At 53.1% G+C, this 13,709-nt stretch overlaps 1 protein-coding gene across 2 annotated transcripts in view; it reads right to left on the reverse strand.

The window, feature by feature from the left end:
• The window catches only part of TOP1MT (topoisomerase (DNA) I, mitochondrial), a 21,108-nt gene that overhangs the window by 3,267 nt on the left and 4,132 nt on the right, over positions 1 to 13,709 (reverse strand). For both annotated transcript variants that reach the window (XM_019553556.1, XM_019553563.1), the window contains exons 4-12: positions 12,140 to 12,262; positions 9,361 to 9,548; positions 8,400 to 8,544; positions 6,424 to 6,567; positions 5,069 to 5,254; positions 3,738 to 3,806; positions 3,041 to 3,155; positions 2,023 to 2,150; positions 648 to 742 (exon numbers count right to left, since the gene is read on the reverse strand). In XM_019553556.1, coding sequence (XP_019409101.1) covers positions 648 to 742; positions 2,023 to 2,150; positions 3,041 to 3,155; positions 3,738 to 3,806; positions 5,069 to 5,254; positions 6,424 to 6,567; positions 8,400 to 8,544; positions 9,361 to 9,548; positions 12,140 to 12,262 — 1,193 coding nt within the window. The remainder of the gene's footprint in view (positions 1 to 647; positions 743 to 2,022; positions 2,151 to 3,040; positions 3,156 to 3,737; positions 3,807 to 5,068; positions 5,255 to 6,423; positions 6,568 to 8,399; positions 8,545 to 9,360; positions 9,549 to 12,139; positions 12,263 to 13,709) is intronic.

Below are 13,709 nucleotides of genomic sequence, written 5' to 3' on the forward strand. Positions count from 1 at the left end.
CGCCTAACCCTACCCCCCAGCACATCTACTACATCCCGCACCTTGGTATCATCTGCAGACTGGCTGAGGACAATACCAGGCCCTGAGTACTTCGTTAGGAAGATCTAGGGATGAGAGGAGCGTGAAGATACGACATGCCGACACACCCTTGCAAAGTGCCAGAAGAGGCTGCAGACTCTTTCGCTGGAGGACTTTCAGAACAGGGTACACCGGGGCTGGGGGGCAACCCGCAACACACACGCTACACGTGGCATGGACAGCCTGTGTGTGTGGCTTGCAGACTGGGGAGGGAGCAGAAGGCAGAGCAGCAGATCAGGCAGGGAAAGGGAATCAGAGTGGCACTCAAACAGCAGCGCTGTGTTCGAATCAGACACTGCATCCCTGTGAGATCTGTGTTGCAAGCAGCACGTTTCCTAGCTCCATTCCTGCAGACCAGGGACCCACGAGCCTGAGGCCCGAGCTCCACCTGAAGCTGCCTGCCCTGTTGCTGACAGGTAGTGTTGAAATCAAGGCCCTGCCTCCCATTAACCACCTCCTGCCATTTCAAAGGTGAGGATAATCTGTCTTGAGGTGGCAAGAGGCACAGCTGAGAAGGGGTCCCTAGCCCCCAGGGCTCCTTCACTACCAAAGACCCCAGGGTCACTCACTCTTTTGATTTCACGTCCTTCTTGGCTTTGTGATCAGCCTTGGCTCTTTTCAGCTCGGCTTGCGCTTCCTCCAGCTGCTGGTTCTTGGCATCAATCTGGGAGAGAAGCTAAAGATTACTCTGAGCTCCCTCCCACAGACACCCTGATAGAGACCCCGTGCCACCTCAGGCCAGCAATGCTACCAGGGCAGCTACCATTCTCATAGAACCACAGAAAAGGAAGGTGTGAAGGGACCTTGGGAGGTCACATCTTGTCCAACCCCCTGCTCAGAGCAGGACCAGCCCCAGCTACATCATCCTATCCAAGGCTTTGTCTACCTGGGTCTTCAAAACCTCCAAGGATGGAGATCCCACCACCTCTCTGGGGAGCCTGTTCCAGTTTATGACCATCCTAATGAAAAAGTTTTTCCTAATATCCAACCTCAACCTCCCTTGCTGTAGCATGAGCCCATTGCTCCTTGTCCTGGCATCTGCCCCCACTGAGAACAGCCCAGCCCCATCCTCTTTGCAGCCCCCCGGCAGGGAGGTGACGGCTGCTATCAAATCCCCCTCCGTCTTCCCTTCTCCAGACTCAATCAGCCCATTTCCCTCAGCCTCCCCTCACCAGTCCTGTCCCCCAGTCCCTCAACCATTTCCTTGCCCTCCGCTGGACTCTCTACAGCTTATCCACATCCTTTCTGTAGCGGGACCCACAGCTGGACACAGGACTCCAGATGTGGCCTCCCCAGTGCTGAATAGGGGGGAAGGATCACTGCCCTCGATCTGCCGGCGGCGCTCCTGCCGATGCAGCCCAGGACGCCGGTCGCCTGCCTGGCGAGGACGTTAGAACAGCTCGGGGAGAGGTCGGCGCTGTAGCCGTAACAGATGCAGGTGCAATGTGATTGTAGGGAAAGGCACCCGAAGACAGGTTACTAACAGCAGAGGGGACCGCGAGACCCCACCTAACCTGCACGAAGGAGGCCCAGCACCGAGCCCAGTGCCTGGCTGGACTACGGCAGAGCTTCCCAGGAAGCCGCCCAGGCACGATTTGAAGACAAAGAATTTGATTCCCCCTGGCTCGCTTCAAATTTGTGCTCGGTTTTTCTGGAGATTTGGTCTGACTTCAGCTTCCAGACGTTACTGCTTTTCTTGTTCTCCACAAACCTTCGAGGACCTGCTGATTTCTCCTAGTGCTCCTCTACACCCTAATCGAGGTACGTAATTTCCGCCCCCCCCCGAACTAAATTGACCCCCTCAGCACAATATGTAAGGTGTTTTTTCCCAGCCCTCGCAACATTGTGGACGCTCCATACATGCTTTGGACCAAGCCCCCCACAACATCAGCACTACACCACCCCATTAGCACCCCAGGCGTTCCCACACCCTGCCACCCTTACCTTGGCCTGGAGGGCCTGCATTGACTTCTCAAAGGTTTTGGGTGTTGCCCTCTGATGGTTGCACAGAACGGCTACGGCCCGGTTGGCTCGGTTGTAGGCAAGGAGTTTGGCAGCTACGTTGTCTTCAGCTGGAAAAATAATGCTACCATCAGACACATGGGGTAGGAAATGGAAGCAGCTTGAACCTTACAGGTTTCTGATGTGGGAAGGGGGGAGGAAGAAATGAGGAGATTTGCAACAGACATCTATCTAGGCTTTTGCATCATCACTCACAGAGAAATGGAGCTGGAAGAGCCCTCCAGAGGTTGCACCCAGTCCAACCCACAGCCTGCGGCAGGAGCAATGCTATGCAAACCATCCCACCCAACCACAATCTAACCTCTACGTAAGACTTCCCTCAACCCTGACACAACATAGACCTAGCACCCAAAGCTGCCACAGGTAAAGCAAGGGAAACGCGGCAGCCAAAGTCCTGCTTTTGGGAAGTCAACATGCACTCGAGAGGTCCCGGATAGGCCATGCCCCCACTACAGAGGAGGTCAAAAAAGACCACCCCCACAGTCCATACCAGTCTGACCATGGGGTAAAAATCCCTTCCTGACCCCAGATATAGCATCGGTTTACCCCCAAGTGGAGGGGCAAGACCCTCTGGCCACAAAAACCTGCAGGCATCATTGCACCTCGATCATCCCTCACCAGCGGCTCTCCTTGAACCCCTCCAGCAATGCAAAGTCTATAACTTCCCTGGCATCTATCCCACTGCCTCATTATTTGCAGTGAAACATTACTTACTAATTACCAGAAGAAAGAAGAAGGGCAGGGGGGACTAGGAGAACATACGATGCATCGGAGGTCTTGTCTGTAGCTAATAACTAGCAAAATAAGCCTGGGGGAACAGCTGGCTGGCTGTGCAGCAAGCCAACAACATTGCAGTGAGGGTCAGGAAGGTCATCTGCTCGTATCTCACAGACCTCAACCCCCGGGAGCTGCCAGTCTACCCAGGCAGAGGTTGCCTTACGGTTGGTGAGGGCTTTCAGCTGCTCCTGCAGGGTGATGGAAGCGTTATAGGTTCGAAACACCTTTGCCGAGAGACCTGGCATCAAATCCTGCAGGTAACTGTTCAGGCTGCCGGTCTGCGGGGGAGAAGGGAGGAAAGCAATTAAAAGAAAGCCTGGAAAAATATCAAGCCTGCCATCTTCCATTTGTATAACCCAGTTGGCTTCAACCAGGGAGAACGGGGAGAGGGGGACCAGCTAGCTCTGCTAAAATCAGAGGGAGCCTAGTGAAAAACCAAATATCAATGGATCTAAGCTGATGTACACCCTAAGTCTGCTTCAGTTTAACCTCCTAAGAGGCATGCAATCCTGGCTGGATCAGGAGAAGCTGATTGTGAGCATCCAGGCAGGCTTTGTGGAGTTTAAACTGCTCTAAGAGCCGATGTCCCTGGGACTTGGTTGCAAGGGAGACCCCCAGGGAGAAACATTTCAGGATGCATTCAGAGGGACCGCCGTAGGGGAAGCAGGCCAGACCCAGGCTCCGATCATGGCACGAGGAGGAAAAGGGAGGCCTGTGCACCCTGGAAGCCCAGGGGTAGCCATGAAAAGAGGTGATATATCTGGACTGCTGATACATGACTCAATGCAAAGCCAGAGCCCAGGCAAGGCTCAGGAGCGGAGACCGCCTGGGCCAGCTTGCCCCCGCTCCCCCAAACTCACACTCAGCCTGTCGAAGAGGTCATCCCCCGGATCCTTGTTCTGCATAAACAGCTTCAGGTTCTTGAACACCTGCAAGACGAGAGGCATGGCCGGGGGTCCCTCGCTCAGGCAGGGCAGGAGAACCCCTCTCCTGGCACCCCGTCACCCATGGCTGTCTCAATAGGGTCGCACACCTATTGCCCAGCTTTTCAGCAGGCACGGGTTTCTTGGCCCAAGCCCCCGGCTCCACTGGGAACCTCCATCCCTCTGCACTGAGCCTCGTGCCCATTGCATGCCCTTGGTAGGCAGCAAGGACAGATGGATATGAGGAACACCATCTTGCCCGTGAGCACAATGGAAGTGGTGGGCATCGACCCTGAGGGTGCAGCTCCTTGCTCATACAACCCATGTAGCTCTGGACCTAGTAGTGCCGTGGAGATAAGCGGGGAGGGGGACGCTGGGTGGATGCAGCTATACAGACTCTGGGACCCAAGCTGACATCTCTGCCGACTGCTGCACAGATGCACTGGCTCGTCCAGAGCAGGCAGGAGCAAAGCACCCAAGCCCTCAAGCCAGGCTCTCCGCTTGGGATGGAGAGAAAAGCATTACCCTAAAGCCAGCACAGCCCCAGGCAGGCAGCAACAGCCCAGGGTACTGCTCTGCCTCTGTACCGGAGCCAGTCCCTCGAGTGCATTTCAGCCCCTTTCCCCAACCCACGCGTCAACACAACGGCACGAAGCGATGTGCGGCCGTGAGCCGATGGCACAGCAGATCACACACAAGTCGACCCGTGCCATGCATCAGCACAAAGCCGAGAGGAGGAAGGGGCTGGGACAGATGGGACAGGCTCCGAGCTGGGACGTGCCAACGTGCAGCAGTGCCTCTCTCCAAGGCAGGCCACATCCGACCCAACTTGCACCAGCTGACGATCGAGCTCTGGCTGCTGACATACCACGCACTTTTGCCTGGGGTAAATGCTAGTTTAGACGGATCTGATCCACATCCACGTCTCATGAACCCCTTTCCCACCTTGGGGCAGCCCCATCTCACTTGCCTGACACCCTAATCACGAACCTAAACTTAGCGAGGGCAGCTCAGCGCCTTAGATCTGGGGGACCCAAGTTCAGAGTCTCTTCTCTACCACAGACTTCCCTGGGTGTCCTCTGGCAAGTCTCTTAGGGGTTCTGTGCCTCAGTTTCCCCATCGCTGCAATGGGACTAACAGGCCTGCCTTGTCCTGCCCCAGAGATAACGCGGTGCTTGGGATACTGCGCCGATGGGGCCACCGACAGCTGTACCCTTGGGAGCATGGGCTCAGTGGGTTTTAACCCCCTCCTTCCCCACCCAGCTCACCGGCTTCTCCACGGGCACTTTGTTGTAGTAGCGGATCGAGTCCTTCCCAAGAAAATCGAACTCCACCATGTGCTCCTGCCCGTCCAGCTCCGGGTAAAGCTTGATGTGCTCCACGCGCAGGGAGCAGCAACCCACCGTGTCCGCAGTCTCCCCTTCCTCCTTCTCATTCCCGGCTCTCAAGGCCAGCTAGGAGAGTGCCAGGGAGACAACATACAGCTTAAAAACCCCTCCTCCCCTACTGAACAGCCTCAGCACCAAACCGGGGTAAACACCATTTGCTCCGTCTGCTCAGGGTTTGTACAGCTCCGCACACTGCTGCAGCCGTATGCTGCCTTAAAGAGTAGCGTTTCTCAGTGCCAGGTGCACTCGTGCCCATGTTTGTATGTGCAGAGATGACTTTCAGACGTCTTTATGACACAAGCTTTATCACAGGCACATCCTTATGCTCAGAGCTAAGATCAGAGAAAGGCAGGCACAGCTCAGGGATGAGATGCCGCTGGGCATGGGCCAAAAGCTAGAGCCTTTCGACTCCCCCACAGCTCCTAATTCTGCCTCCAAAGCAGCTGGGACTGCAGCCTGGAGGCAGGATACTGGCTCCAATCCTACGGGACAGGACCCATGTGTCTTCCTGTACCATGCCACAGCTGTTAGGTGGCACAGGCTAGCATGTCTCAATTCTGCTCCTTCGGGGGGGGGGAATGGTGTCTAGACCCCCAAAGTCAGCACCAAGCCCAGCCCTCCTGGAAGGCAACTTCTGTGCAGTGAGAATGCAAATGCAAATGCAATAGGTGAATGCTTTGTCTGTGCTAGAGAGGATGCTCCAGACTGGGATGGCCTTTTCCTGCCAGCATCCCTTCCCTGGAGACAGAGGTGATCAGCTTCCAGGGCTAGTCCTTCTGCACCTCTGCAAGGCATCCAGTGACGTGACGTGACATGCAGATACTATGCTGCTGCGAGACAGTAGCCCCCTTGCCTATCAGAAGAGGACACAGAGCAAATCAGTGATGTCTTGGACCAGATTTAACCTAGGTGTCACCAACCCGACCTCTCCTCGGTGTATGGGCTGTGCCATGGTCTGCTGAGTGGCAGCTGCCTGAACAGGCAAGGGCCAGCCTGAACTGCCTCGGAAAGACCCTACCCCATGCTGACATTCAGTGCTATCTCCTGCAAAACAAATGCGCGGCAATTGCATGCTGCAATATAAACCGGTCGACCGATGTGGACGGTAACAGGCACCGGCTACCCCCAGAGCTCAGGGGACCCTCATGCTCGTGGGTTATTCTGCATAATGTGCTACTGGCTGGCATGACCACAGCCCAGGCCAGAAGCTGAACCAGAGGGAGGGCAGCCAGTACCTTATCGATGAAGTAAAGGGCCACAGCTCTTTGCCGTGTCTTCATCTCCCTGGACTTCCAGTCGCCTCGGTACTGGGAGCGGATCTTGTCCACAACACCCTTCAGGCGCCGGGCTACTTCATACTTCTGCCAGTCTTTCTCTCCCTGGAGAGACATAGACAGACCTTTCCATTTGTCCTGCACGGCGCCCATCACTCCCCCAGCCCCCTCCAAGGACAGTTTGGCCAGGCAACCCACAGCGTGCCCATGGCCCAGCTTTGCAAAGAGAGCAGCAGGAGGTATGCATGCCTGGGTCCAAGCTCTGCTCCATTCACACCATCTAAAAAAAGTCATCATTGCTGAAAAGTTCACAAATCAGTGAGGAAAAGCGGCTTTGAAGCGTGAAGTCTCCACTGTTACACGTACAGTGCTTGCGGGTACTCACAGACCAGTGATTCTCAGCTCTTTGAGACTCAAAGATCCCCTCCTTAGACTCAAAACCCCCCTTGGAAAAGGCCAAATCTTTGGTTTTCCTCATTTTTTTAGCTTATGGAAAAATATTAAGGCAGTTCTTCCATTGCAGTACATTCAGAAAGACCACAGAAGAGCAGAACGGCTTTGACACGCTGGGTTCCTATTGGAAATGTCTGGGTTGATCTTGTGAATCAAGCGTGGGTGGCTGCACACCTAGCAGCGCTAACAGCGTGTGGCGCCCTTCAAAGGATCTCTCAGTATCCCAGCATGCCACCACAGCTTGGTTGAGAGACACAGCAACAGCCCATTAATGATCAACTCAGTAAACTGAGTTCATGGAAAGTAGCCGAGTGGGTCACAGTCCCCGTCGGGGACCTGAGTTTGTAGCCGAGCGTGTCACGGTCAGTCCTAGTGCCATGCCCTAACTTTCACATGATTTTTAACCTCAGTTGATAGAAATCCTGGAGTTAATTTTCCTTTGTTTAAAGGAAGTAAGGGAGGGATAAACCTCATGCTTAGCATTAGCAATGAGCAAGTCCAATAACAGCCTGTCCAGACCAACTAAAGCACCATCCCTGGGGATCACAGGATCATAGGAAAGTCTGGCTGGAAGGGACCTCAAGAGTCAACTAGTCCAGTCTCCTGTTCAAGGCCAGATCGCCCCTAACTAAAGCATCCCATCCAAGTGTTTGTCCAACCTGCTCTTGAAAACTTCAAGCATGAGATTGCACAGCTTCTCTAGACAGCTTCTTCCAATACTCAGCCACCTTTATAGTCAAAAAGTTCCCCCTCATCTCCAACCAAAATTTCCCCTGCTGCAGCTTGAGGCCATGGCTCCTAGCCTGGCCCGCTATGGCCACAGAGAAAAGCCCATCTCCATCCGCATGTTTACATGAGAGAAGACGCTCAGCCCTCTTCTCCCACCGCAGGTAAAACATGCTGGATGCAAGACAGCATTGAGTACAGTCCCAAGTTAAGAGGGTAAACAGAAGACCTGCAAAAGCCCCGATGCAAGGATCCCTGCCTGGGTGCTGGAAACTGCTTTGGGAAACTGCACGATGCAACGAGAGCTCCAGTGCAGAGATGCACGAGGTGGAGGACATCGCTGCTCTGCAATCCCCATGCACACAAAAGAGCTCAGTTAAAAGGGACCAGCAAGACACACACACCCCGCCCCCAAGGCAACCCATCCAGCCCCTGGCCACTGCAGACAGTAATTAGCAACCATCTTCTTATTTCCAGCCTTAATTCATTCCCCTCCACCAAGTCATTGTCTGCTACCTTCAACAGCTCCCATCCTTTCCTGCACTGAAGCCTCAGATGCTTGCAGAGAGCAGTCATAGCCCCCTCGCAACCTGCACTCTGCAGGGCTATAGCAGCTGTGCTCCTCTGTTCTCCTAAATCAGGCTCTCTATCCCCCATGCACCTCTCAGACCCAGCCTGCACGTGTCCCTGAGCAATCAGTGGCCGGCACAATGGGAGGGTGGCCAAACGATCTGCCATAAAGGGAAGCTCCCACCCACCTTCAGCTTGGAGCTCGGGTTCAGCATAATGTACTTCAGTGAATTTTGGATGTTCTCGGTCCATGAGGCCAGCCACGTGACCGTGTTGTCGCAACGCACTTCCTTCCACTTGTGGCCTTCTGGGGGCACCGGGATCTGGGAGTCCCTGGTTGGAGGGGAGAGAAGAGAGGAGAACAGGTCCAAGAATTGCAAACGCTGCTGATCCCTTCTGTTCAGGGACAGCAAACCCAGCTCAGAGCCCAGGAGAAACAAAGGGGGTTTGGGCAACTTTAGGACAGGCAAAGTTTGCTCTTAAGAGCTCAGGATTATTAATTAAAAGCTTCGCTGCTCCATTCCTATGTAAAGCAAGCAGGTTTGCGTGTCCTCAGTGTTGAAGGCCACTGAATGAAAGTCAGCTTCTCGGTCCGAGAGCAGAAGTGACTTTTACTGAGGATACTTGCCTGCATTTAAGCCCAAGACATGGAAACAGGGCAGCTCCCTGCTATGGTATAATTAACCCTATTCCTTTCAGGGAAGGACTCAGTGCCCCCAAGCCGACAGCTCTAGGCTCCAGGAAGCAGAAGGAAGGACACAATCATTCCTGAGATAGCAAAGGGTAGGAGCAGGATGGACAATACTTGGAAAGGCGCATGCCAAGTAGGAGAGATCTCCTTAGGCTGCCTTCTTTGGCCCTTGGACAAGCCCATGCATAGCTGCTGGTACGGAGTTGGGGACCCCAGAGTCCTTTGAACCTGGAAGTAGCTGGCTATGAAATGCATATGCAGGACCAGGGGAGACAGAAGGCTCCTATACATTGAAATCTGCAGGATAACAGCGGTGCAAAGCAGTAGCTCAGCCTTACTGGTGACAGATGGGCCACGCAACAGGAATAAAAGCTGGGCTGAGCCAGCAAACAAGTGCCCTGGACACAAGTGGAGCTACACCCATTTACACCAGACAGCATCAACCCAATGGGACTCACTTGCTGCAGTTTATGATCACATCCTCAGGCATGATCCTCTTCTTCAGCATCCCCATCTTGGGGTGGTTCCCGCGTCCCCGGAACAGCCCCGGGGGCTCAGTTTTGAAGTTCCCAATCTTCTCGCGATGCCCATCGAGGATGCAGTACCCATACTCCTCCTGGATCTTGTCCGTCTCCTCCTTCAGTTTCTGAGTAAAAAAGGAAAAATCCATGCTGAATCACAAGCCAGCAGGGAACTCCCACGTGTTGCATCTCCCTTTGCAAACTCCTTTCCCAGCAGAAGGCAAGCCAGCCAAGGCAGATCTCCAAGAGTCAGACATACATCCCCATCAGCAAAGCACACATAGAAATCATTTATGCTCAACTCTGATAGCAAATAGTCCCAGCATCTGGTGTGCAGGCAGAGCTCTCTTCCTGGAAGCAGGCCACTGGACCAGGATTGAACCAGTGCAGCATTTCATGATCGGAGATTGTTCAGGGTGCTGTTTCAACTAGGAGCCTTGGGCCTGGGAGAAAGGCCCAGCTTTTATCTGAACTCCATTTAAATAACACTTGTGAACTATATGAATAGTGGGGCAATCTTTTTGCACCTTATTAAGGCTCATAACCTTGCTTTTCAGGTGGCCTTAGGTCTCTAATTGCAGCCTAGGTCCAGGTCATTTCAGAGCAGCTGAACAAGCCTGGAAACTGCCAGCTCCTTGTCAGGTTCACCCATGATGCCCTTAAGGTGCACAACTATGCTGCAAACTAGACCAGTTTCCCTGCCCTTGAGCACTGCACTGCTTTGCAAGAAATGCCTGTTTGAAGCAGGTAACAGGTAACCAGCTGAGGACGGGGCTGTGCTATGCAGACAAGCAAACGATGCACTTACTCAGTGTGCATGGAAGCAGAGCATGCTGGATGCTCCAGACACCCAGGATCCAATTCAGGGATGAGAAGGAGAAGCCCTAAGCCAGCAAAGCAAAGGAGGGAGTCTGGGAAATATTATGTATTTTCTCAGTGCTGGGGACAGCAAGTAGGAGGTAGATTTGACCACATCCTTTAAGCCAGCACCACATCATATATGCAGTCCCAACAGGCAAATGGTGACAGCCAGCAGCTTAATGAGCTCTGGCAGAAACTAAAGGACCCTGGAAATATTTCACGCTCCAAGCCCCTATGCCTGCCCAGTCCCATGGCAGCCAAGGGGCTCTAGCCAGGAGTGGGTCACAATCATAGAAAAGCAGGACCAGGAGGGACCTCTGGAAATCACAGTCCAACCCCTGGCCAGAGGCAGGATCAGCCCTATGCAAACCATCCCACACAAATCCACTGTCTAACCTATTAGCAAAACTGCAGTCCACCTTGAAACAGCCACATCACACCCAAACCTGCAACAGGTAAAACAGGGGGACCACAGCAGCCAACATCCTGCTTCTATTAAAGGTTGCCAACATAGGCTCAAGAGATCCCAGGTAAAGGCCACCCCCCAGCTACAGAGGAAGGTTAAACCCCATCCCCCCCACCCCACCCCTGTCGGTACCCATCTGACCAGGGGGTAAAACTCCTACCTGACCCCAAATATTGCAATCGACTTGACCCTGAGCAAAGGGACAAGACCCCCTAGCCAGGACCCTCCAGGTGTAAGTTGTAGCAGGAGCCCAAACAAAACCCCCAGCCATGGCTGCAGCCAGCACCCAATGCCTCTGAGGGGGTGGGAAACAACACCACACAACAGGAAAAAACCCTTCACGGAGCCAGCAACCAGCAAAACCTAGAAACCTGGGGAATACCCATAGCAGCGCACAGGTGCATCGTTACCTGGATCATCCCTGACCAATACTCATTCAACCCCTTCTTGAACCTCTCCAGCGATGGAGATAGCACAACTTCCCTGAGCATCTGTTCCACTGCTTCCCTGTCCTAGCAGTGAGAAAACTTTTCCCTGAGACACAGTTTAAATCTACTTTGCTGCAACTTCAAGCCACTGATCCACATTCTGCTCTCTGCAGCAAGAGAGAAAAACTGTTTTCCCTCTTTGTAGCAGCCCTTCAGATGTTTGACTGTCACATCCCCTCTTGCCTCTTCTGCAAGCTGAACATGCCTCTCCTCCTGTGCTAGCCTGCCAAGCCCGTTATCATTTCTCTCCTACCTCTGGACCCTCTCGAACCTCTTTTCCAAACGTGGAGCTGCAAATTTCACACAATACTCTAGGGTCTGAGACACACATTGCAGAAACCAGTTTGACCCAAATCAGTTAAGTCTGATGCTACATTCAACCAGGTTTATCTTAAACCAGCTTCAGCCATTTTGAAACTGGCTTATGTGCACTGAACTTCTGTTCTGTCCCAGGTTTAAACCAGTTTCTGATCACTTAAACCAGTTTGTGTGTAAAATGTCTGTACCTAGCCTAGGCGTCTCCTGCACGGCTCAGACCCCAGGGCTTGCACCAAAGGTCTCAAACTCAAGGTCATTCGAGAAACAAGAATCCAAAAAGCAAATGTGGTGAGCACAGGGGGCCCCAAGACTTTGCTCCACTGCTTTTTACATGATAAGGTGCAAAGGGTACCTCTCTCCCTGCCCCAACTGAAAGTCAAGGACAAGCCAGGGAGCAGGACACAAGTTGGGAGGAGTCAGGGCATCATGGCAGTTTCATACTAGTGATTTGCCTAGATTCACAATTATGAGTCAGTGCATACATTCATTGGGCTGAATCCACCAGAGAGGCTGGCTGCAGACCCCAGAAATGCCCCATGCTGGCTGAAACAGTGGCCGGCTGTCACAGGAGCCAGGTGCTCACCTGCTTCTCCTCTTTGGGCAGGGCCTTCCGGGCCTCGTTCTTGTCCACAAAGTACTTGTGTATTTCCTTGAAGTCGCACTTGTCCAGGCTCTGGATGATCTCCTGCTCCTTCTCTGTCATTTCCTGCACAAAAGCCAGACAGGTCTCGGTGAACCGACAGGCAAAGTTGACTTAGCACCGAGCTCGGAGGCCCCAGAAGAGAAGAAAAAGGGGAGGCCCTAAGTATTTTGGGGGAGTTGCATGAGAGCATCAGCCAGCACCATCCCATCCATACCAAAAGTGTTGGCCTGTGAGAAGCTGCATCTGGGAAATTTATTATTTTCCCAGGAGAGGGTTGGACTAGATGATATCTGGAGGCCCCTCCTAGCCCTACTTTTCTAGGATTTCTATGAAATCAAGCAGCTGCTTCTGAAAAATGCAAGCCTGTGAACAGGGGCAACGGTGAAATGCAGCCACCTCCTGGGTGGAGCAGTGTGAAGAGAAAAAGGAAGAAGCCCGAGACTGCACACACCCAAGCCTGAGTGGCTACAAGGGGATGGGGGTGAAGGGCACTGAACAGAAGTCAGTGTGTGCAAGATCCCCAGGGGTGCCCAGGCAGGGAAGACATGGATTTGCTGTGTGCTAGCTGCTCCAGAAGCTTAATGCACACAAGCTGCAAGGCATTTCTCCTTGCCTAAAAATTAGATGAGGCCCTACTGCATTCAGGCCTCATGGATATGGGACAGCAAGTATGCAGTGAGCTGGGGCAGCACATCACCTCCTCCACAAACCCTCTCCCTTTGGACACTCACAGGCACCAAGTACCAGGAGCTTACTGAGCTTGCCGAATGGAGTTGGCTACCTCTGTCACTTTAGGTGGATATACAGGCCGATCTAGACTTTGCAAAAGGGGGGTGCAGGTGCACCATCACATATAGACACCATGCATTTTTCTCCAGTTAAAAGTAAACTAGAAGCTTGACTACTATGCTAGGGGGCTAGGGAGGCAGGATGCAGTTTAAGATCAAAGCAAAAACAAATATAATGTCATTGGAATGAGTTAAAAAACCATCTGTGAACTAGGAGCAGAAGCAACCCACAGACAGCAGAATGGCAAAAAGAAAAAAAAAGTCAGCTTGACTGGCAGAACATCAAGACTATTGAAAAGAAGAGTCATTAACACCCGTGAGATGAGTTTAGAAGGGATTAGGTACATTATAATGAGCCATCAAGTTGAGCAAGTCAACAGTGGCTAGAGATGCTGCTGCTACAGCCAGGTAGTTGGTTTTAAACTCTGGCTGGAGCAGGAATCAAAAGGGAGGTGTGACTGCACCAAATGCACCCCCTGGATCTGCCCCTGGGTGGATCATCGCCTGCTGGGATTCACCATCCAGCGCAAGGTGGCAAAGGCCGGCAGCAAGGCAGCAGCCCTGGATTTCAGGAGGGCGGGCTTCAATGAGCTAAGGAGGATAGTCAGGGAGGCACTGAGGTCCCGGAGGGGAGGGGAGCCGGGTGTCCAAGGAGAGTGGTCGCTCCTTAAGGAGACGATCCTCCAAGCCCAAAAGAAGGTAATCCCGACGAGGATCAAAGG

Source organism: Crocodylus porosus, unplaced genomic scaffold, assembly GCF_001723895.1.
Source record: "Crocodylus porosus isolate Cpor-Errol unplaced genomic scaffold, CroPor_comp1, whole genome shotgun sequence".
In the NCBI taxonomy this organism is placed as follows: domain Eukaryota; kingdom Metazoa; phylum Chordata; order Crocodylia; family Crocodylidae; genus Crocodylus; species Crocodylus porosus.